The 25143-nt window shown below is 37.9% G+C and overlaps 1 protein-coding gene across 7 annotated transcripts in view; it reads left to right on the top strand.

Moving 5' to 3' along the window:
• The window catches only part of LOC128877874 (collagen alpha-2(IX) chain), a 236225-nt gene that overhangs the window by 183550 nt on the left and 27532 nt on the right, over positions 1-25143 (top strand). For 6 of the 7 annotated variants that reach the window (XM_054125494.1, XM_054125495.1, XM_054125491.1 and 3 more), the window contains exon 5: positions 5427-5498. The exons of the other annotated variant lie outside the window; for it this stretch is intronic. In XM_054125494.1, coding sequence (XP_053981469.1) covers positions 5427-5498 — 72 coding nt within the window. The remainder of the gene's footprint in view (positions 1-5426; positions 5499-25143) is intronic. 7 annotated transcript variants of the gene reach the window in all.

The following is a 25143-nucleotide window of genomic DNA, read 5'->3' as shown; positions in this document are numbered from 1 at the left end:
TGCATTTATATCCGGACGGTGTGGTCTGGTCTAGGACCTCGAATTCTAGAAGAGACATTGAATTCCTTCTGAATTTTATGATAGGGACGTACAGATGAGTATTTGAATTATACGTAAGTGAGCGTAGAGTACTTTGAATCCACGGGTTTAATAAGTTAACGAATGTTTTCATTTGGTATGTAACGAAGCAGTGTTTCGTACGATACAAACGTGACCTATTCTAATTCTAACGGTACCGGGAAAACAATTTAGAAAACATTTCATAACGCGAGTAATATATTATGGTTTAATTATTCATCGTTCGCAGAGCAAAGCCTTAGATTACAAAAAAAAAAGTATTTGTATAGTAGTGGTCTATTGTTCTCCATTTAAATGCAAATGAAATCCAACGCTAGTCGAGCGAAACTTTGTGAGTGAAATTTTCAGCTAAGAACGAACGTTGCAATCGATATTCCTATATCGACAGGTAAAAGAAAACAAAAATAAAAATAAAAACGAAGCCTGATATTTTATTTAGAATGCGTTTATAGAATACTCGCGTGGCCACACAGCGAAGCGCGACTATATCATTAATCTTTAATTGATACGTAGAGGGGCCACACATGATTTAACGCTATTGAATATATGGGCGCACAGAACGGTCTGCTATCGGCTTTCGATCGGGGGTGAAAAACAGAATATAAAGAACTTTATATTTGGAAGAAAATTTATAGCGCCGATGGAGACAATTTTTTTTTTTTGTTTTATCGAACTCCATAAACCTTCAACTCGCGCGAATAAATGAAATCGGCGTTTGTTAGGGCATCGACAGTTGCAGAACACGCGTATCTGCGAAATACTGGCTTTTAATTAACAAAGTTCACCTGCTGTCGCGCGTAAATCATTTCGTGAAATTAGAATTGATTTGTGGCTGTAGCGAAAGGACTGTGCGGTACTTTAATATTAAAAATGTTTTCGTTTAGAGTATTCTTGAATCTCATATTTTAAAAAAATACAAGAAATTGTCGAATTTGTTTTTCTCTTCTGTACGTACAAATATTATTCACAACTTTCTGGAATCTTTCCTATGCTTTATCTACGTATGCATAAATATATTTTATATGTAATATATAAATTTTACACCTATTTGGACACCACTTACCGAGCTGATCTATGCGCGCCGAGGCACGTGTTATTTGTTGATACTCGAAGAAGGTGTGGGTATCTTCTTATAACCTATGCGGGGAAGAAGACCTTTCGAGAGTAGACACAGGAATCACTTCTCCCCTTCCCTTTCATGGTTGGGTGCTGGGTTTGGTGGCTTCCAGTGTATAGGACAGTCATCCGCGAGACGATCGTCCGAGAGGCGGCCGGAAACCCTCGTTTTCCATCCGATTAAACCGATCGTCGGTGCTTCGATGGTTCGCGGACCTGTAGAGCCACTGGAAAGTTTCGATTGCGGTGTTCTGTGATGATATTCGCGTTGGGAATCGAGTGTAATTGGTGAGTGATTGACAGTGATGAAGAAAGTTAATGGTGGTGCGAGAGTGGATTTTTTGATAACTGAACTTTGGTAACTTAAATGAAATTTTATCTGTATATTCTGAGATGTTCAATGCTGCATTTAAAATTCTCTAATATTTTGTATCGTGCTGAAAAGGATTGATATTTCAGTTAAAAGTATTCTATATAGTGGAGCTCGATATCAACTTGCCTTTTTGTTTATCACAAACAAAATTATGCCTCCCCGATTATATTAATCGTCGATTTTCAGTCTCTGGAATCGGTATCGATGAAACCAAATTTGTCCTGCAGCGTCGCAAATCGACTTGTTAATAGTGTAGTTTTTTCCCCTCGGTCGAGATCGGTTTCCCAAAATTAACGTTGACGTTGACGGATTCGATGTTGCTTAATTTCGTGTCCTGCTACGCGAAACTCCACCACGACGAAAATACATCGATCATACAGGTAAAATTATGCAAACATCGTTTAGTTGCGGCTGCAGGCTGGGTTCGCAATAATTCTGCTCAATCGACAATCAGATCGAACACGTATCGATTGGTCAATCCGCGAACAAGGAGGAAGTGAAATTGTAACCATCCAGTGTGATGTTACTAGCAATCGATACCATAATCAAGCTCGAATCGTTACGCTAGCAAATCCAACTACCAATTTGTTATGTAAGATAGAATCGTGTTTGAAGAAACGACGTCGTTTCTATGTATATTGTATCGTATTGTACAGTTAAACATAATAAATTTCGTGTTACTCTTTAAAGAATAAAGGCAAGCAAAATTGTCAAGAATTTAAGTTTTAATTCTCCTTCTGAATCTGTGAAAATATCGCTATTAAAATCCTTTAAATCTATAATACATTAATATATTTATCATTAACTTTTCTAAATCGCATTTAGCGGATAAAAATCCATCACAAAGAGAATTGGTTTTCCGTCCGAACAGTTTAACACCCACGCGACACGCGTTGTACTTAAAAAATTACCGAGTCGAGTAATCTTTTAAGTCCGGCATTAAATTTCGCGGAACACGAAAGATCGCAATTTAAGCCTCGGTTAACGCGAAAGTATACAAGCGGAAACGCTGTCTTGCGGCGTTTAATCGGTGAGAAAAAACCGCGATCAGGCTTTTTCGCTGGCCGCCAGAAGATGAAAACGACTTTTTACGGTTGCAAATCCGCGTGGCCGGAGGATTTCTCTCCGGATGGAAAAATCCACGGTACACGCCCACTCCGAAAAAAAGCCTGTCCGTAATACTCGGTGAGAGGTGAGAATAAAACCGTTGTATTCCATTACTTGATAAGAGGGTTCTCTTTTGGATTTGAAAAATAAATTATTTTATATTCTTGTCGCTTGGGAGGTTTCAAATATTTCTAAATAATTAACTAAAAATCCTTTTAAAATTCGTCCCTTCCTTTGGAACATGTTTTCCTCGAACCGTTGTTTTTCAAACATGTTAACGTGATATCTTAAAACCAACAAGTCCGGTTGAATTAAAGTTGTGCCTGCGTATAAAATACATTTCAATATTTCAACACAAATGGCTACGAAAAGTATCTATTCGTTATTCGCTATTCGAATAAAATTCTCTCGTTCGTCTACGTCGTGTATCTGTAGTAGTACGAGCAGATTTTTTTTCGACCAGAGCGTATTGTCGCGACACGGTCCGTTGAGGAAGAGAGAAAAAAAACGTTTGCGCCAACCGAAAACCGTAAAAACGCGGGCGTAAAGCGCGTTACTGCGGGCCATTTGGGAAGATCGATCGATCCCGCGAACGCTTCCTGGAATGATCGATGCCGTCGTTCCAGCGTGTATCCGCTTCTTTTTTCGGAATTGAGGGTCCGATTCGTGTATCGCGCGGATAAATCGCCGATTCTCCTCCGAGGTTCGCGAATCCACGGGCGCAATTTCTCCAGAACGATGTCGGAAGTGTTTGCTGATGTCTTGTCGCGGTGTTCACGGCGAGATTTAAACCTCCACTCCTGTCCCTTTCTTTCTTGAGAAAGAGGAAAACGTAAATTTCCATGGAAAAAGTGTCCACGAGTTTTCGTTCAAAGTCGATGAGTTTGTAGTTTATGATATTTATTGCAGTGCAATGTTAACACTTTAATCTGATTAGATACAGTCTACAACTTAGAAGATTTTCTATATTAATACATATTAATATAGGTTGGAAATGCTTTGTTTGTATTTTTCAATCTGAGAAAATATAAGTAAAATATGAAATCGATCAATATGAATCCTAATTAATCTGAATTCTGTATCTGGATTCAACCATGTGAATTCAAGCAGACAATTAAAATATAGAAAATAATGAATTTTTCCATTGAGAATTATCCTCAAACGAACAATGAAATACGTCCGATGGCTTTCATATTTAGAATAAAAGCGCAATAGTCGAACACGATTTTTGAACAGCATTTTCGTGAATCTCGTTCTCGTTACACCGGGAACAAGAACTTCGTTATGAAATTTAAAAATGAAATTGTTAGTCAAACCGACAGGCTGACGGTTCATTATAATACCAGAAAGATCGTCGTGCTCCGGATAAAGCTATTATGCCAGTGCTTCCCAACAGATGTGACGCCGCGCACTGATGTCCCGTGAAGAGAGTGTGTGGGTGCTCCGCGAAAAAAAATGTGTAATTAATAATTGAAAGCATTTTACATGTAAACGAGATTCCAACGCTTCAGAATGCTACAGAAAATATTCTTATAGTATTCGTTAGCTTACGTTAGCTTACGTGGACAAACATCTTCGTCGATGGGGACCATGGTAAATGTAAAAAAATATAATGATGGTGTTTGGAAATCGACAAATAAATTTAGCTAGGGAACTCTATTTTTAGATTGTTACATCATTGGTAATATCATTCTATGTTCTGCCCGAAACGTGTCGTGACGGAAAGAAGGTTGGGAAGCACTGGATTATGCGACAGGTGCAAAAATGATTTTCTCTTGTATTCGCATTAAAGCGCCATGCTCGCCACTGTTACACTCGCGGTGGCAGAGGGGTCGCAGCGTGTAAACACGATCCTTGTGCTCGCGTCAGGAAATCAGTGTTAATTTGCACTCTGTTCGCGATTCATTCTGTTCGAAAGAACGGTTTATCGAGCGAAACAAAAATTTTCAGATCCGTGTAGAAGAGCTTACATACTGATGTAAACGTCAGCGCGAGCGCGTAACGCATAATCCAGATTTGTTGGGAAATAAATCGCGAACACGACGGTCGGAATTTATTTTCACCGTGGATCCGAATCACGCGATCAGATTCGTTATCGCGAAAATATCGTGCGTTTTCTCTCGATTGCACACCTTGGGAGCAAACAATATCCTCTGACTGATTTCTCTGGGATTGATAAGGGTATTGTTTTAGAAAGAAACGTAATTAGTAATTATAAGTATGTTCTTTTGCTGTTTTCATACAAGAAAAGACTTTTTATTTTATTTTATTTTTATTCACATTTCTAATCAACTTATGAAATCTCTTGTCACATTAATTTCGCTCGTGTTGTACACAGCAAATGTTTTACTTAAAAATCGTAGTTTTGCATGAAATATTTTATTTCATGTTTCTAACTCCTATATAACAAAATAAATATTAGCGAAAATATGATATTTATCGAATTTTACCCAGTAGTAATATTCAATATGTGACCAACAATACTGCTTAACAGCGTTGCTACCGAGTATCGATGGAGGGAAATGAATTTTCGAGGTAATTTGAACAATTCTAATTTTAAATATTCAGATAGATCTGGATTCCACTTTTTCTAGTTTTAAACAAGGTGACTCGGCGAGAAGTGAAGTTTTAATTTTAAAAGAAAGTGTGACCATCGCGCGTCGTGAACGGAGAAAAGAACAGAGACTCGTGAAGGAAAATGAATTATGTGTACCGTGCAATCGTGTACTACTTCCTGATTGTTTATTTAAAGGGTCTACTGCAAACGTTGAAGCTCTATTCCGGACATCCGGCGGATTTGGTAAAGTGCACAGCCGACTTCAATGTAAGTATATTTATAGTTTTAAGAATTATTTTTAGAGCGATTTCGTAGAAATAGTAGTTCCAGTAGATATAACAATTTACAATACATTTATGTAAATATAAAACAATTTTAATTGAATATTTCCTTTGGAAAGAACGTCCAGTGTTTCGTATCGGAATATTTTTTGGAAATTAATAATGAGTATCCGAACCATAAATTTATTATAAACTAATGATAGATATCTATTTAAACGGTTTTAATTTTGTTTCGTATCATTTTCCGTACACGCACGCAGTGTATCGCATTTATTTTATTCTGATGTGTAAATTTATAGTTCTTCCAGTATGGTGGGTATATTGAAATCTATCATTCTTTGCAGCCTCCTCGATCAATCATCCATTTATATTTCACCACGATGTATTAAAGTTTGAGCGATGTACTCACTGAAATTGAAGTATGACATTGACAGCTGATTAAATCAAGATGTCGACATTTAAATGGACCGTTAGGCTAACCCATTGTCCAAATTCGAGGTGTTGTTAACGAGACTAAAAGTACAGAATGGAAACACAATAATTTTTTTTGGAAGGACACTCGTTTATAACAATTCCCCCACACAAGTCAATATCAAACCAAATCAATTTCAATTCACATCCAACAATCTCTAGCTTCAAATTTCGCCTTTCGATCAATATCAAATTATTTAATGGATGGCCCCCCCCCCCCCCCCAAAAAAAAGAGATTCATAACAGATACTAACCCCTAGTTAAAAATCTCGAGCATTTCAATTCGTGCGATCCATCACAAACGTTTAGAAAATCATTACTCGCTCTATCAATTACGAAAAAAAAAAAGGGGAAAAATATATTGCCAAAAGTCGTGGGAAATTGACGAGGCTTCCCAATAGGTCAGCGAGAACCAATGGGATACTCCCGGGGGGCAACGCTGCACCGCCAATGGATCCCGGTGAGTCAGCAACGATAAATCGAGCGATTTATGAAGCGGCACGAGCAACGGACCATTCTCGAGGAATAATATCGCTGTCGACGTGCGTATGCACAGGTGGGACAGGGACAAGGCGCGATCGCCCCAATGGTCTTGATCCTGATGCGCCGATTCTTGATAAACGTTCGTCGCGGGCTAATCGGTTTGTCCTCACCGTTTTGATCCCGACATTACTTTTACATCGTTCAACGTCGCGAATTCAATGCGAAATGGCCGACAAAGAGAATCAACCAGCGACTATTACCGTCTGAGGTTAGAGTGCTTTAATTCCAGAATTTTTTTTTTTTTTTTTTTTTTATATATATCAATGCTCGAATAAGGAAACTACATTTTTATTCGAGTTCGCCGAACGAACGTGTCGCTGTGGCGCGTCGATTTTTTGAAATCTGCGCTAAATTGGTTCAAGAGCTTCGTTACCGTACGTTGCGCAGAACGATGTTTTAATTAAAAATATTTCACTCCGGACTGATGAATGCTTTTCCTCGACGAATCCACCGCACGTGTGCTAAACATATTTTCGAAGAAACAAACGTGACGAGTTATTAATTGCAATTGCCTACAAAGCAATATTTCAAACGAAACATTTAATGGTTTTAAATCAGGACGAGATATTCGAGATTTTTGTAAAAATGTTCTGCATTTTATTGAGAAAAAATTGTCTGTTTTTGTCACTGATATCCGTGCTTTCGTCTTGTAACACAGTCTCTGGTCGCCTTCGCTGAGAGTGTCTCACGGTATAAAACTAAGGCGAAGAATTTCTTAACAAGTGACATCCAATAAAGGCAACCTGAATTTAAACGTTATGAATAATTCATGGTTTCGCGGCTCGGCCTAAATAGTTGCGGTGCCATTTTGAAAACGGAAAAAAAAACAACAAAGAGTGAACTTTTAAAATGGAACAAAGTCGTATATATTTCTGCTTAAACAATTAGTGAATTTTTAGCGTCAGTGTACCGCTCTTACTTATAAAATACATAAAACATTTGAATTTAATAGACCACCCGGCGGGAAGTTGAATTTTGCCAGCTTCCTGACAAGAATACTAATTTAAGCTGGAGAATTTCTCGTCAGGTTTGCTACAATTTTACTGGAAAGCTGCGCGTATTACTTATATCAATGCAAATATATGTAAATACAGTTGCCAATTTCTGTAACAATTTCGAAATTAGAGCACCGCAATCTTTCGCCATGGAACGACAAATACATTTCAAGAGAATCCATTTTGCGAAAACGGCGAAAAAGTACCTTCATTTGTTTACTAATTACTCGCTGGGAATACAGAATACTAAACAAAGAAGAAGCTCCAATTTGTTCAATCCCGAAATCTAATAAACAATACAATAATCTTCTGTTTTAAATCGAAGCGGAGGAATAACTATTTACGCATTTCAAAATGCTCTGAAACATTCAATATATTACAAAATTGTTGACCATTACGTTTAAGTGACCAGCAGTTAATTCGTCCACTTCGGGAAGCATCCGTAAAGCACTCAAAACTGGGCGTCGTTAAATAATATTTAACAAACGCGTGCACGGATCGTGTTTGTCACGTAGAAACAACACATGGACGAACGGAATGTATGGCCTACATAAATCCTGGTTCGAGGATCGATTAAAAGTTATACTAAAATACGTCGCCCATTACTTACGAATCGCGAATAAAAAATATGTCGAGCTCTGGCATACACACGATCCTCTGAACCTTAATTAGACCACTGTTATCTTTTGGTAAAAAAAGAAAAAAAAAGAGAAAATGAGGATTAGTAATTGCATCGGATTTTTTCCTATATTATAAAACGGAACATTGCTTTATTATTTATAAGAGCCTTGTAATTAAAACGTATATAGATTAATAATGTTCGGAATAAGACTCTCGACCAATAATTTTTTATTCAAAGTAATTCTTAAGGTTTGTTGAAATCGTAGATAGCTATGTTTGAATAATATTAAAAGCTTTTGCTCTTTGTTCCTTTACCTACCACATATTAAGCAATTTCAGTTGCGCCAGAATGTGGAAAAAAACGCGGAATACTCCTTTTCTAGCTGTTCAAACAGTGATTATGAAAGCGGTCGTAGAAGAAAAGTAAGGATAGGGAAATGCAATTTCGAAACGAGTTAATCTCGTAATATAATTATTTTTACGGTGACAAGAAGGAGTATTTGCGGAATGAAGAACATAATGAACATAACAGGAGAAGCGAAAATGTATTCAGACAGCTTTAATCCTACGGAGACGAGATTATTCGTATTTACTACTGATTGTTAGATATTTCTGCATTATAATCAAAGTTAAATTTAATAGTAGAATAAACTATCAACTATTCAATTTTTTTTTTTATGCAACTTGTTTCCATGACTATTTGTTTCTTATTAATTACGAAGATATAATTCCATATATTATTTTATATAGGATGTAAAATTTTAGGCATTTCTTCTAGAATGATATAAACATTTAGAGAAACTTGTTGAATTCGACAAATATCGTCCTTCTATCCTGCTATCATAGATCATGCTTTGCAAGAGGCTTTGTGAAAAGTAATTGAACTGGACATCGAATGTTTACCCCACGCATGGTATTCGTCAGATTTATCGCCTACAGATTGAAAAAACAAAACTTTTTACAACAAAGCTGACGTGGAATATGGATTCGTCCATTTTATTAAGTCGAAGGTGATTGATTCTTATACCGTGTTTACACGTATACTACGTGACCATAATATGTATCTCCGTCAGGATTGTGCTCGTTTGAAATTTAAACTTGTCAAAGGGCAAAGGATCGAGATTGAAAAAAAATTCGCTGTTATTTTACGGCGCGAAAGAAAAAAGGCAGAGGGTATCCCAAGATCGGCACTCTTCTGTGGAGAACCTGAGGAAATATATATAATTCCTCGCGAAATGCTCCCTAAAGGGAGTGCAAAGAGTTGTTTCTAGTTTCATTCCAGTAATTCGATTTCCATTAAACGGTTTCACTACACTCCGAACCTTACGACTCCTTTGGGAATCGAACGGGGAACAAAAAAAGAGTCCCAAGAATGCGAAAAGGAAACTCGCTGGGAAAGTTTGAAAAGCGTTGAAATCAGGCGGGAACGAGAAATTACAAGGACTCTGGTCTCTCGGTGTGTGCCATTCAGAGTGAATTGAAAAATTCCTTTTATCATTGTGCGAAATTATTACATTTGGTCTGTTTCATTAAGATGTCTTCTTCCTAGTTGGAAAAGGAAAAATAATACTGCAAAAATGCATATTAATAATTTTAATTGTTGTAAACTTCAAGAAGGTTATTTAATATTTCGTTAGGTGTATTAAGGTGTATTAACATAGGTGTATTAAATTTCTTTTCTTGTCTCACACCTACGGATTCGTCTCTTTCCACCGAAGATTTTTTTAAAAATATGTCCTACGTCGTATCAAGAAATATCCATCTGAGAGCTGTCTTCCTCCCTTTTTGTTTTTGCGTTCACGTAAAAACCATTCCAGAGATAACGAGTCTCATTTCTATACACCGTCCCCCGCGTTCTCGTTACACGGTGAAAGCAGCTCCAAGTACTAATAATAATGAGATTACTATTTCCAAATGAATACGGTCGAGTCGAGTAGTTACAACCGGGAACAACAATAACGGTAACCGAATAACATGGTTGTGTATCACCGTAACCGATGAAATTCATTATGGAGCTGGGTGACTGTGCGTGGTGAATTGTTGTTTTCCAAATCCGCGTTCGATTACGATGTTCCGGGATCTTGGTTCCCGCGCTAATCTGCTAAACGGACTCTTCAGTAATTGGGGGAGGGAGGGGGCGTCGATGCAGCTCAAGTTATGACTTATGATTCGATGTCTAAACTGCGAGCACGGTGGCCTTTGAAGGGGTCCCGTTAATCATGCGATCCGCCGTAAAGTTTACTCAACCTGGCTCTCGATTACGTAAAGACCCTACCTGAATATATAGGGGCATCGTGATACGTGATCGTTATGAAAATAGCATCCAACGCAGAACACGTTGTTTTACGAGCAATGTTATATACTTTAAATTGCATTAGGTTGACGTTAATACGACAAAAATCTAAATGTACGATATCTGACATGGTAAAAGAAGGTATTAGAATAGTTCCTAATATTTTATACAATATATAATATTATAATATTATGCATTTCGTGCATAATTTCCTTATACTTCCCCACCGTACTTTGTTATCTACGATTATATTCTCTAGGTCTACAAACAAATTAATTAATTCATACAAACAAGGAAGAAATCATTTCCTCAGTGGAACGGAATCCTTATTAAAATAGAATTCGTACAATGGAAAGGTTGAAAGTTTTGCCTCAGAAGGATCGGGATTCGTGGCTTATATTCTGAATTCACAATGGTAAGCAATAAACCAACCCCGCAAACCAGTTTCAGATCTCATCTTTGTAAGCGTACTTAATTCAGTTTCAATGCAGCTCTGTTATATTAATGTATAACAGAGATAGCGTATTGTAGTCCACACTCACGCTACAATGCCGGATGAATTTACGACTCGGCGCCCTAATGACACGCTCAATAATGTGAAATATGCATTTCTGTAATGATAACGCGAGCAACTCTCTTCTTTTTTATTCAAACATGGCGGGGTATCATATTTTTTCGCGGTTCGCGAGTGTGGCCAGAACAATAGAACTGTGCAAATGGTGCATTGTGTCTTGAGGGAGTACACAAATGTTCGTAAAAGTGGTGGAAGTTGGGATTTATAATATTCAAGATAGAAATTGTTAAAAAATTGTATCCTGTATCAAGGCACTGCAGTTTCAATAATAACGTGGCCACGCCTTTGATTGACAAGCTAATACCGAAAGACTTGATTAATTTTTTGTTAGAAAATGACGAACACTCTCAGTTTTTTCACAAGTATTTGAAAATACACTTTGGTTGAACGTTTAAACATCAACCGCTTGGTCACAGTTTTTTACGTCAGATTTTATCTAGATTTCCTTACTATAAAAGGTATTTTATCGTAATTCTCGATAGAGCCGTATCTTATAACTATCTCTCGTATTTAAGTAAATCCATTCAATATGACAGGCAAAAGTATTGTTATTTATATACACTAACCTCTTCAATAAAATTATTTTGTTCCAAAAATTCCAATTTAACTCCGTAAATTGTTAATGGTAAAAAAATTCGTTTTGATTATCCGTCAAATGTTTCTTACAAAAAATTGATAAATATGCCCACCGTTTAGTCGCAGTCGAGGTGATGCGACACTTGTAGAAGTTTATTCGCAACGAACGTAATTCGCGAATACCAGAGCGACGACGAAGCTTTTCCACGAACGCATCTGAATTAACCGAAAACTCGACGCGACTGATGCTTGAATTAAACTAAACTCGAATTCTCGAAACTTCAATGCACTCTAATGGCGAAACGTATGCAAGCCTCGCCGAGTAATTACATGAACAGTGCCGATTAGAATATAGTGGCCGAGTTTTTATAGTTGTAACTGAATCTAGGTGTACAATTAAATAATACAATTTGGTAAATTTCTTAATTATTTTTACATATGGTATATTCCATGTTCAGACAAATTACGAAAATCTTGATGGTTGCTGCTTGATAACTAATTGTAACGGAAAATGATCAAGGAACTTTTAAAGGTATGGTTAAAAAGGAAAAATGAACAGAGCTTTCTACATGACCTGATACTAATTACAAAGCTGCACGCTGGCCATCGGTTTGATGCCATTGGAAAACCTCGGTAATCGAACCAAGAATAATCAAGCCTTCTGCCGGTGAATGCGAACGGTGAAAATTGGAATGATACGATTGCTTCCACTGGCTTGTTAATCTTTTTAAGAGGATGTTGCTGTATACAAGCACGTGGAACGTGGTTCTTTAACGGGAATCTGTACGCAACGTATTTGCAATTTAATTGGAATGTTCCTAAAAAAAATATACAACCCTCTCAATTATTACAAAACAGAAAATTCAACACAAATTTGTTAACTGCATTGGAATATGCGATACTACGATTACAATAAAATGATAGAATAATGTGCGCAATTATTAATAAAGAATTTTATTGACTGAACCGATAACAATATTTAAATAATCTTCAAAAAAAAAAAGTTTATTGATGATACACTTTTAGTAGATGCTGTAGATGCTGTTTGGTTATTGTGAATATAATTTTACAACACGTTTGTTTTCACATTTTTCTGACCGCGAGAGGACAAGTCCTGGAACTTCTGTTCATTCGCTCCGCGGAAAGAAATATCTGTCAGGAACAGTAGTACGTTAGACGCGAGACCAATATAGCGCGACGAGCACAAAAATTGCGGGTACACGGGTATCAGCCCTGCGAGCACGTAAAACCATAAAACGCAAACCCCCGGAAAAGAATCGTAAAGGCATTCTTAATCAAATTTCCTTGAGAAGAACGATTTCATCCCTCTCTCTAATCGAATGCCGAAAATGTCGCGTTCAATATTCATTTCTTCGCGCAACCGTGACTTGTCAACTCAATTTTACACCAACGCGTCGGGGATAATTTGATCTAAAACGGACGTTGACGGTGGCGCCGAGTCCATGGAACCGAAACCTCATGAAATTTTGATATCGTAACAAGGAAAACTTTTTTTTAGAGACAAAGGTAATTCGAAACAAAATTTGGCGATCGATATTCTGGAACGAATGAATGGAAGAATCGACTAAAAAAGAGATAGCCAATCGGCTGCCCTTCAAACGTATCATACTCCGACTTGTAATCCAGTGTTTCTGTGAAACGGGAAAATAATAGTAATTCAAGATGATTCGTCAATTTCCACGCCCGTAGTTTATGTTATTAACGCGGAGGCGCGGATGAGACGTAAACGTAGAAAAGTGTTCAGCTGACAACAACCTTCTTACCGCGTACACATTTTCGGCTTCATTTCTTTTCGTTCTTAAGATCGTTTCCCCTCGACTTTTGCGGCTTACGAGTTTTCCTAGCTCATCTCACGGACCGTGTTCCATATCAGTGCTTCCCAACCCTTTTTATACCATGGCACACTTGAAAAAGGTTTACGTCAGTGTAACAAACTTTTTCAGGCAACACAGATTATGTTCGTATTATATAAAATACGTAGTTTTGCAGCGCGTTGTAATAGATTTTTTTTTTTTTATAGCCATCCGCGCTATTCGTTCTCTGCAAAGACTTCGTTTATTTAGAATATGTTGTACACAATTTTCTTCATTTTTCTTCGTAAATGTATTTGTGCGAATCCTTCAATTTATTTACTAGATAACTAAATGTTGGATTCAGAAGTAAAATCATAGAGAATACAAAGAAATAATGCACACGAACACGTTACATTTTAAAATTGTGACATAAAATATAATTTATCCATTCATTCGTACGTGGCATTCCCTTCATATTTTATTTTACTTTATTTTTAAATCCCCGTAAGGCGAGACATCGGAGCAACCACGTCAAAAGTCCCCCATTTGTTAATTTATTACAAACTTACTCGCGATCCCACGCTCCCGGCACACCTGTTGGGAAGCACTGCTCCACACAGGCGAGAGGAAAAAAAAAGCGTCTCCGGAAAAAGGAAATAGAGGATGGACGAGAAAAGTCGTCGGAAAAATGGGAGGAGGCGAGAGCAAAAGAGAAAATACAGGAGCAACGGGTGGGACCGAAGTTGAGACAGAACGAACGTAGGTACGTAGGTGATACGAGATAAAAGGTCGGGAGGGGGGGGGGGAAATAAAAAGGGGGCAAAAGGGGGTTGAGAGAAGAGTTATGGTTGTGGCCGAGTTCTCATACTCGAGAAGCCCCGGAAGACTTTTGATGACACAAGACACGAGAATATAAATGCACTTGCGGGTCGTGCTCGACGGGAAACTACAATGGAAAAAGCAGTAGACCGCAGCATAAATCAAATTCTTTTTGCTGGCTAAACTGTCGCTTGGGGAGCGGTCAGTGTTTCTGGTGGTATATGCCGTTTAATTCGTCGCGAAACCCGAGTCAATTGAAATGCAGCTGAAATTTTTGCGGCCGGTTCATTCGTTTAAACTCTCGTTATTCTTTTTACCACATTCGAGGCAATTTTCGCAATTTTTTTGCAGGAGACGTAGTCGACGAAAACTGTTGATTTCTTGCTTTTTCATATTTACCTTACCTTAAAATAAACCCCCAGTTACAGTCATTTTCATCAGTATTCGTACCCTCTATGTCTATTACAGACATTTGTCTAAATTAAATGACAGGTTTGGTCATTTTAATACTTGACACCATGTACTTCATCGCGTGTTCTGATACATATAAAAGGCGGAGAAATTAATATTTATTACTTCTCTGAAAAAAAGACTGTTTGAAATTCTCTTCAATTGCGAAAAATGTTCGAAAAATGAAATACGTGCGAAGCTGTGATAAGTGTCTAGATTTTCTCAGCGCGTGTTGCGGCTCAAGAGGAATATTAATGGCGTCGACCGGGGAATTTAGGAAATTTTATTTCGCCCGCGTTGCTATTACGAAATTTGCTGAGGAAGGTCCCGAAAAAGAGATGGCTCGTCCTACCACGAGGCGACGAGAGGCGTTCGAGTGTTGGTCGCTCGGATATTCATGGAAATTCCCGCTAATAACGATAATTCAAATTTGAGCTTGAACCCGGCAATTCGGGGCGAGAATTGTGGGCAGAAAAAGGAAGGCGGGGGCGGCCTCGACATTAGAGGATCGTTAGGACGAGATTCGATCGATATCTCGCGGCGAAGGCGTGAAAATTGAGAGGCCCGAAGAGTGGCGAAGCAAATGGGAAACAAGAGCAATCTGATGAGGTCCGACGAGATTGCGGTACTGTTCGTGAGATACACCCGTGTCCTGGCCATGCTTTATTCTGTAGTTTATTTTGCTTCTTCTCAGTTGCCGCGTATTATGAATTATTAGATATAGGGGAATCTCTTCAATTCCCTAAATTTCGAGATTGCGCGGATTCTTTACGATTCTACGACCCTCGTAATTTTCAGTCTTCTAGATAACAAAGTATTCCACTTTTGCTTTTAACCCATTCACTGCTGACTACGAGATATCTCATAGGCCGATATTCTTTTTGGTTACGACAAAAATGAACAAAGACAAATGACTTTAGTCTGAATTTTTAATTTATTATTCTATCGACATTACGACTATATCAATTATTGGTCCAGTTTCTCGAGGCTGGGAATCCTCTAAATTTCTTTTTGCAAATTTCAATGCATCACCCCATGGTATAACATTCTGTGTCGTATGTGATGTTTGAACTATGAACATCAATATGTACCTCAATATCCATGTTACATATAAAATGCATTGTGTATCTTCGTGTTTGCTGATAGTAGTCGTTTGCGTCAAACACGGTGGATAGGTTGATATAACACAAAAGTTGGAAACAAACTCTCAGAGAACAAGTTATGGATATATATATGGACACATCGGTGGTGGATTTTGGTAGTAAAACAAGACTCTAGGTTGTTGAGCATGGCCTAGAACAGGACTTTAGGTTACAGGTATCGAGAAAATAGTTTGATTATTTTGAAAGATAGGTAGCTGGATAAAAAGGGACAATTAAAAAAATATAGAAAATAATTTATAACTGTCGAACAGTTTGACCGATTTCTGTCAATAAAATATATGTTGTAGACAAACTGAGATACATTTACATAAAAATTGAATATGTATATCCCTCTGGTACAAATATTTTCAGTTTTAAATGTTTGAATGCTATTTCACAACATATATTCTTTTTTAGAATGTATTTCTTCTAAAAGATAGACAAAGTATAGTTTCTGACGTGGAAGTGTTTAAATTCTAAAATAGTTTACCTATAATTGGCAGATTATGCCTCTTAATTCCTCATCCGAGGCTACTCCACACGTCCCAGTGGTTGCTTAACCTATATCCGACGAATGTTTAGTATTCCGTTGTGATCTGTATGCGTCAAGCATCGTATGGTTAGTTTACCGATCAGTTATCCGGGAGACAGTGTATTAGAAACTGTTTGAAAATGCAGAACCTTCTTCGCGAGAGCAAGATAGATAAGGACTTTCGAAGTGTATTTATAAATTTGAAATTCCTCTTTGTTTACAACGCGAAGCACAGAGCTGATACAACGTTTTAACACCTTATCGATCATACTCGTGTTAGTGCAAACTGCTGACCTATTCCAGCTGCCACTATCTATTATAAATCTGTCTGAATAAGTATCTAAAAATTTTAAATAAAAAAGAAAGTATGAGATTAATTAGTTCAGAAAAATGAAACCAATAGTGCATATTGCAAATTATAGGAACAATGTTCCACGAAAGTCAGTTTCTATTTCACGAGACGCGCGTAAATTTTGATACCGAAAAATTAAGCACTCTAGTTTCACCAGACCTATATAAATTCGCACGCCACAAAAAGTAGAACAGATTTGAAATTAAGATAAACGAATCGCCATTAAAACGCAGTTGGCTTCTTCCTGTAAAATGAAAACTACGTTCTATGCACACCGTTTCGTACAAAGTGCCACATAAATATCGCGAGAGGAATTAATTCGTTTCAAACAAGATTATTTAAATACCAATTGCGAGTTTCCATGAAGTATGTCTTCGTGAACGAACATAAAGGAATGATAAGAACGACCAAGAAGAAGATGTGTGGAATTGACAAAGAAAAAACAGATTTCTTTGGGACGATTCACTACATACAAAATAACGATTACTTAAATGAGGATTCACTTTGCAAATGATGTCAGTAATGAGAGCAAAAATCGAGCTGCAATTGAAAGCTTTTGTCGATCTCGAGGACGAGTATCGCGTCTATTGAAGCAACGAGCGTTCAGCGTGACAAAAGAAGAGGAAGATGCAACGCATGTTGCGACTAATAAAGAATAAGTACCAAAGCAATTCTGTTACATCCATTCAAACCTTTAAAGCATCCATCCATGTATTCAAAATTGATCTTTCTACGTTCCCCTTTTAAATTAAAAAAATTACATTCCCATAGTAGAGCTACATGCCATTATTTCTGCGCATCCTGCGCAAATAATTCCTCCTCGTGGGAAACAATAAACCGAAGGTGCGCGAATTGTGGGGAAAAAGACAAAGTGGCAGAAGAAGAAGTAACGGAACTGTTACAAATTGCGTGATCGTGCACGTAGGACGAATTTAAATTGGTCGAGAGGCACAAATATAAACCCCCATTCGATCCACATGCCACCAGGTGCCCGCACGAAATTCATATGTATCTGTCACGTACGTAATTCACCCTCCGCGACGATATACGGCTCATTCTTTTGTATTTCTTCTCATCTTTGCCCACACAGAATTAACGGTGCATCGACGGAAATACTGGGAATCAGCGATGCGCGCCCTTCATTCTCGAGCATGCTCATCGCGTGCTTCGATATTAATTGAATTAATTCCACGTTTCGCTGGCATCGTCGTTGGCTCGAAACGCGCCATGAGGATTCTCGATTTCTTTGTGTCTTTGTGCGATTAGCGGTGGTGGGTTCCGCGCGATTCTGTTCAGGACATCGCGATGCTTCCACGATAATTCGCTACGAGATGTTTTCCCTGTTGCGATTAACGATACGGACACTTGGCTCTGACCTCATTTAAAACAGAAACTTGCATCGTTTTCTAGAATTGTAATTTTATAGATAATTTTCTGGAAAACGTGTAGAGAATTTCATAGAATATAGAGAGAAAGAATTATACGAAGGTAAATGTATCTTTCTAAGATCGCTAATATTATTATTATAAAATTGAAATAAACACGGTGGATCATCTTAAATTTAAGGTACGATTCAATTTTTGAAAAAATGTATAACCACTGGAGGAGATACGTTAGAACGTGCGCAAAGTGGACGAATAATATGTCAGAATGCTCAGAACCTCGTTATTCTGTATGTCGCATAATTAAAACGAAATTCCATAGAATTCGTTCAAGCGCAGTTAAGCTGTAAAATGTAATTTGATACGTGTAAAGATTAACACGTAGCCAATTTGCATGAAAATTGTGGATTTTCCGCGATATTGCAATATTATTTATGGATTGCTATTTTTCGGAGTAATTGTTCATTATTTGCTTGCAATGATCTTTGTTTTTCTGTATTCAAATGTTCAACGATACGTTAATTGATTTATCGTTAACTTCGAATAGAAGTGAAATAGCTCAAAATATAGGTATTTCGATGCTTGATAACTCTATCGTAATCAAGTTAACTCTTTGAAGTTAGGTGGGTTAAAAACTGTCCCACTTTTGCTTTACTAGTTTTATATTTAGTTTTACTACTTTCTTTTATAATCGTGTGCCTCAAAGAGTTAAACGAATTTCTTAAACGGGATCAAGATGACAGACGAATTTTTTTTGTTACTGTTTACGTTAAAAAAGGATTTAAGAAACCGTCCATATCGTTTAAAATAGCAATTGTCGACGGTATCAACACGCAACTTTAATATCGAGGAGATCGATTCCGAGTTTATAGACCATTCAAAAAATAAAGCCCGATGGAACAAAAGGATCCGTCGAAAGTCACAGTCCTGAAGAGCTAGCGTCGAAGTTCGTTCTTCTTGTTCCCCACCGAAGGTGTCGAGTGTTTTAATTTCATGGGGCGTTAAATACGTGCTCGAAGATGAAATAGGAAAGAGACGAGAGCGATCGTAAAGGAAAAGAGAGGTGGGGACGAAGAAAAGCAGGAAAAAAGTGTTCCGAGAGAATAAGGACGGTCATTATACAAACTTCTCGATTCTTTTATGCCTCTCGGCGTCGTATTATTCCGATAAATTTTTTCGTTCCCCAGAACGAACATCCTAATCAATTCAAGTGGCTCCCCGCGAACATAAAAGAGTCTTTCGTTTCCTACAGTACATTTATCCAGACAATTTGTCCAAGACAGTACAATACTGTAAAGTTTGTAAATAATAAGTAGTCTGCAGATACATTTGATGGTTAAGTAGAGAAATATATTATTAATAAAATATATTAGAAGCTAAGGGATACTTTCACACGACTTTCAATTCTTTCTCTCTATTCGTGAAAATATGATTTTGCATAAACATCAGCAGTCTAATAAGAAGCAAGAAACGAGCAACCATCGCAGATACCACTTCCCTTCTCGCTGTGAGAAATTATCGTTATTCGAAACTCGGGGTCGTGAATTTGTAAGCAAACGTGCTCGTGTTTGCATTTTCAAAAGCGATAATTCGCGTTGCGCCATCGAGGAAAATGCATGGGCGAACCACGTACCGTGAAGGTTATAGTTTCCACGGTAGAACCAGGTGAGACGAACGAGACGATTTTTCAGTTTGCCTTCCTATTTGGAACGTTCGAAACAAAGAATCCCTGTGGTTCCTTCCAGCGGTTCCTTCCAGCGTCGTACGTAATATAGATACATCTTGGATGAGAAACATTTTGAAATTTTTTAGAAAATACTGCATACTTCGGAGCTACTTTTACCATTATTCTTGAAATTCAAGAAATTTGCGTCTACGTATATCAATGGAAGAATTCTATGTTACGTAAAATTGCAGAGAGATCTCAACCCTTTGGGGGTGTCCTCTCGCGAACCGTAAAAAATGATGCAAGTGTACAGCGCAGTTACATTTATTAACAAATAAAGTCTGAGAGTATAATGTGCACTTATCCGCACGCGACAATAGGTCATTTACGCCACCGCGTATCAGCTAATCACTCCACCAATCGCTGCCCAACCAGAGGAAACGACACAACCGCCATTCAACTGTTGCCGCACTGTTACAACACCGTGGCCACCACATGCTACGCGTATTCAATCAACCAACATATTAATCTTGGTAACATTTGCACCAGTTATTGTGAATGTTTATCGGGAGTAAAACAAGATTGACCGATTAAACCAGCAACTGCGTATATTGCTGAAGTGCTGAATTTGAAAGTTTTAAATAATTTATAGTCGGTCATATAATTTTCTCGCTAATACATCATATTACAATTTTATGAAATAGACGACATTTAATGTAAATTAGTTGTAAATCTAAACCATATATGCCCGCGTGACATCAAATACTAATATTATTAATATTCGGGAAATATATTCAATAACGATACCATTACCGCTGCTATATATGCATATTCATTTCACTGTGCTTTTCATCTCTATCCTCTTAATACACTATTCCAAATGATTTTATCATTCGCCGCTCTCCACCTCTCGCGGGACCCGATATATATTCGCTCTAAAATAATTCCCAGAGAAATTAAAAGATATTCCTCCCCAAAGATGTTTTATCTTTGAGATACGACTGCTCTATTTTATGAAATGCCTCTCGTGACTGTACACGAAAAAAAAAATATAAAAAGTTTATCTTCTCCATAGATAAAAAAAGGCAGTAATATTCTGTGAAACACGTGAGATGGTGTCGGTGAAATTTTATTTTTACAATATTTAGTTCGTTTTCTTTTCGTTCAATAGAGGAAACGAATTTCATGTAATTTATTTTTCGTCAAACACAAGTCTGGCAGGTATTTTGAAATATTTAAAACCGAGCAAACGAAAACTTGAAAACAGAGAAGTTTATTCTTCGTTTATTAGTTTTAAAAGCAACCAAAAAAGGAAGGATCGATCTAGCAAAAATTCAGAAGCGTTCTCTTCTAAATCTGAAAAATGGATCCCCTCGAACAAGACCCGAACTGATCGAAATTTTGTTCTGGTGATCGCAGAATAGCAATGAAAATTATGTATAGTCCATGGACAAATCCTGCAGAATATGGAAGAGAAGACATAGTGGAGTTCGCGAAAGGGCCAGGCGTGGAGAGCAGAAACTAGACATTTTACGAACTACTAATGCGGAGGGGCCAGCGAGGAAAATTGTGAAAGGCAGCTGGTATTAAAACAAACATAAAGAACGTGCACGCCGGATGTTGCAAAAATGCAAGCATATCAAGTGACGAAAACTGAGACGACGCGACGTCCGCCATTAACTTCTCGTCATAAAAGGGAATTTCCAGCGGAGAATCGCGCATACTAAAAGAAGCACCGGAGGCGTATCATATTTAGCTACGAAAACAAGTTCAATTTGTCAACAATTAAAAGGAATGGTTTCTAGAGGGCATTTCATCAACGCCGACACGACCACGCGTTCAGAATTTTAACTCTGGCGAGCACAATCGTCTCTCCGATAAATTACATAATTAGTTCCGACGTTTGGAACTTCAAAATGAAAGAGTCGCAAAAATTAATTGGCGTTTCGTCCAAGTTTTTGCTGGTTTAATTTAGGTGACCCCGAGTGAATGAAAATATTACTTTCATAATTTAACACATTCAGACCCGATGCCAACACTCATACGCGTACGTGATAATTAAAAGTATGTTCTCCATATTGTTCTTTGAAATGAGACGATTATTCCGAAGTCAATTATTTTATGATGTACTCGAACACGTTCGTCACGAGTACATTTAAGTGATTATTCAAATGAGAGATTACTCGTTATTAATTTAGTTAATGTGGAAAATCAATATATTATGATAAACGTTTATTTATTCCCATAGATAAACTCGCATGTGTTAGGTACTTCATAATACGCATTATTCTTGAAAATCACACGATTCTTAATTCAAAGTAATACATCTCGATGCGAAAAAGTATACGCCCCGCAAAGAAAACAGCACGTACATAGAATGAATATTGCTTCATCAGAATATTTTCATTTTCATAGAATATTTTAAAATTTTAACCGTCCCGTCGCTCTGTACATTTCTTTTTAAATCGCCACGAATGAAACTCACAGTGAAATTAATTTTGTTTTATAACCGGAGTTTTCCCTGGACGAACCCGTTTTCATGGAAATTCACATTCAGAGGAGGTAAATGGAATTTCCGAGATCTTAATGAGTAGCCAAGAAGATCGTTCCGCGATAGGGCGGATTTCTGTAATGCCTAATTGGGAGCAGAATAAAATTCGTGTACTTATATGACTTAACAATAACGCATCTCATAAGCTCGTAATTCACTTCGTCCATGACAAGGTAAAATGACCCAATTTTCGGATAGCACATATGTACGTGAAATAACGCAAACAATGTTGACAACCCTCTTCGTTCGATTTAAAAATGTTTTGAAACCGTAGTTACTTCATATACACCCTTACGATGAACCTTTGACAGAAAATTTTAATCGACATAATGTACGAATCAGATCTTTTTTTCATCGCGGATCCTTTCCACGATTGATGAGGAATTAAAACGCGCAGCAATTAAAAGACACACCGTGTGATTCGTTTGTTAAAGTTCCACGATGACTGCTTTCACACAATTTTACGGTTTCGTGCGCTTTGCCCGCCTTTCAGCATCCCCTGAACTTCCACCTCCCCCCCTCCCCCCCCCTTCAAATCTTTACAAACGAAATATAGTGAAATTTTCCCAGTATACCCTTCCTTCGTCGCTTTTTTTCTGTTTCCACTCCGACCTGGTTACCGAGGAATGAATTCGCGCTCTGAACTTCGCTGCCGCGGATTATAGAATGAAAATATTTAACGTGGTTGCATGCAGACAAAGGCGAAATTTCTTTAAATTGCTTCAACGGGTACACGTGTTTACGGGAACCGTTTCGCGATATTACAAATTATGCTGCCAGGTGTTAATTCCTGTTTCGTACATTTGGGGGCGAATTTCGTTAAGCTTCGAGCGAAAAGAAACCGCGACGACTGTCGTCAAGAGGTGATTCGAGTGAGAATCGATGGAAATTAATTTTTAGCGAGATGTAAAAGTATCAAATATGTCACACGACTTCATCAGGTTGAAATTGTTCCGATGACATAATTTATATATCCATAGAAACTCGTTTTCAACCCTTATCCTCGTTAAGAAAAGAGGGGCATGTGTGAACGTTTAGTTTCTAAATTATAGTTCGATTTAGTACATGTAATTTCTGTTAATCTTGAATCTAATTTCATGCACGACATGGAAAAACTTGAAATTGTCAGTGCATAAAGCCACACGGTAATTATTAAGCTTCTACTACAACCGCATGCATTGCGAAGACGATTATTCTTCAATTCCTTACAGTACTGAAATTTATAATACACAACACCAGACTACCAACACTAAATATGTATAGCAATTTTCTTTATTTCACCGTGTAGCAGTTGCTTCCTGTTTCCTTCCGAGAGCCAGTGGACCTTCCGAGGGTCCGGGAGCCGCAATCCCAGAAACGCCATGACTCGCGCCTACCATATTTATTTTTAAGCAGCGTTGTTGTTTCCGCGCCGTGCTCGAATCTCGCCCGCGACACCGGAGACGCATCCACCAGATTGTCAGTTTAATTCAATTATTCAGAAACGACCCGAGAGTTCCAGAAAGTGTTCCCCAGTCGACGTTCTTCTTCATCCCAAGTGCATACGTTGTTTCTCGTGTCGCTTTCGCTCGCCTCGGGGGGGGGGGGGGGGGCCCCCAACCCTCGAAACAAAACGTAAATCTGTACGAAAGTGGCTGGATCCGCGGATACGTGAAAATCGAACGCAGAAATCCGGGTTTTTCGCATGAGAAATCTCGAGTGTTTGGTAACCAGCGACGAAATATTGTCTGACGAATGCCTCCGCGTTCCGTGTTGACTCGTCGCCCCCACGGTTCGCGAAATCGCGTGGCCGATATTTTGTCTCGCGGCGCGTCGTCGAATATTTTTTGAATTTCCCCGTGATTGATCGGGGTCGAGGGTTCTCTTCTCCTTCGAGAGCGCGGCACTCAAAGGTACGATTTTTCGATATCCGGAGGTAATTCCGAAAAAAGCAGGTCGCGCCAGTCGTAATCGATGAGATATCGCCGCATGAGAAACTCGAAAACATTTAAAACAACCCCGGCCAACGAGAGCTACAAATTTTCAATCCAGCGTAAAACCGGCGGTCCATTGATTCCGCTACGTCCCTATATTTTCCTGGTATTGTTGCTAACGTCGCTCGAACGTTGAATAACTATCGTCGTGGTACTGAATCTATGTTTACGTTACTGTCTTTTTGGACACGGCGGCTAAAATTATTTGGGGTTTTGTAACTGTCATTGGAATTGCGAAATTTTAATATACAGGGAAATTTGAGTTATTATATTGTTCTGTATCGACGGGGTACGATTACGTGTATTGATTTATTTCTGGCGTGTGTATCTAAACGCATTTCGGATTATGAATTTTGGGTACTTTTAATCTAAAGTGTTACATGTTTCGTGATTAATGTATGTTGCTGAACTAATTTGAATGTTAATGTTTGAATGTCGAAAGTAATATACGTTGAACATACAAATACTATACATATACATACGTATACATAACGTAAATTATTTATCACAAATATTTTGGCACAATTAATTATGGAACTTAATTACATTTTATATTAATGCCCTGATTTCATGTATGAAATTCACAAACAAACCTAACATTGTCAATGCAACAATGAATGGTGATCCGTTGATTTTAGTACAGATTAAATTTTAGGATTAGCGGGAATATTGAAACGCAAATTGATAGAAGATACGAAATCTCGAGCTCTCATAGGCAAATTAGATAAATCTGTTACGATCAAAATTGAAATATGTTACGTCATTGTGAAAGCGTGACATGAATTATATGTTGGGACACACCGTAGGAATTCTCTGGTGTATCGCACGTCAATACGTAATACGTAGTTATTAGGAGTAAATTAGGTGTTAATCGAGT

This window comes from Hylaeus volcanicus, chromosome 6, assembly GCF_026283585.1.
Source record: "Hylaeus volcanicus isolate JK05 chromosome 6, UHH_iyHylVolc1.0_haploid, whole genome shotgun sequence".
Lineage (NCBI taxonomy): Eukaryota > Metazoa > Arthropoda > Insecta > Hymenoptera > Colletidae > Hylaeus > Hylaeus volcanicus.
This window is presented reverse-complemented; position numbering and strand designations above follow the sequence as displayed.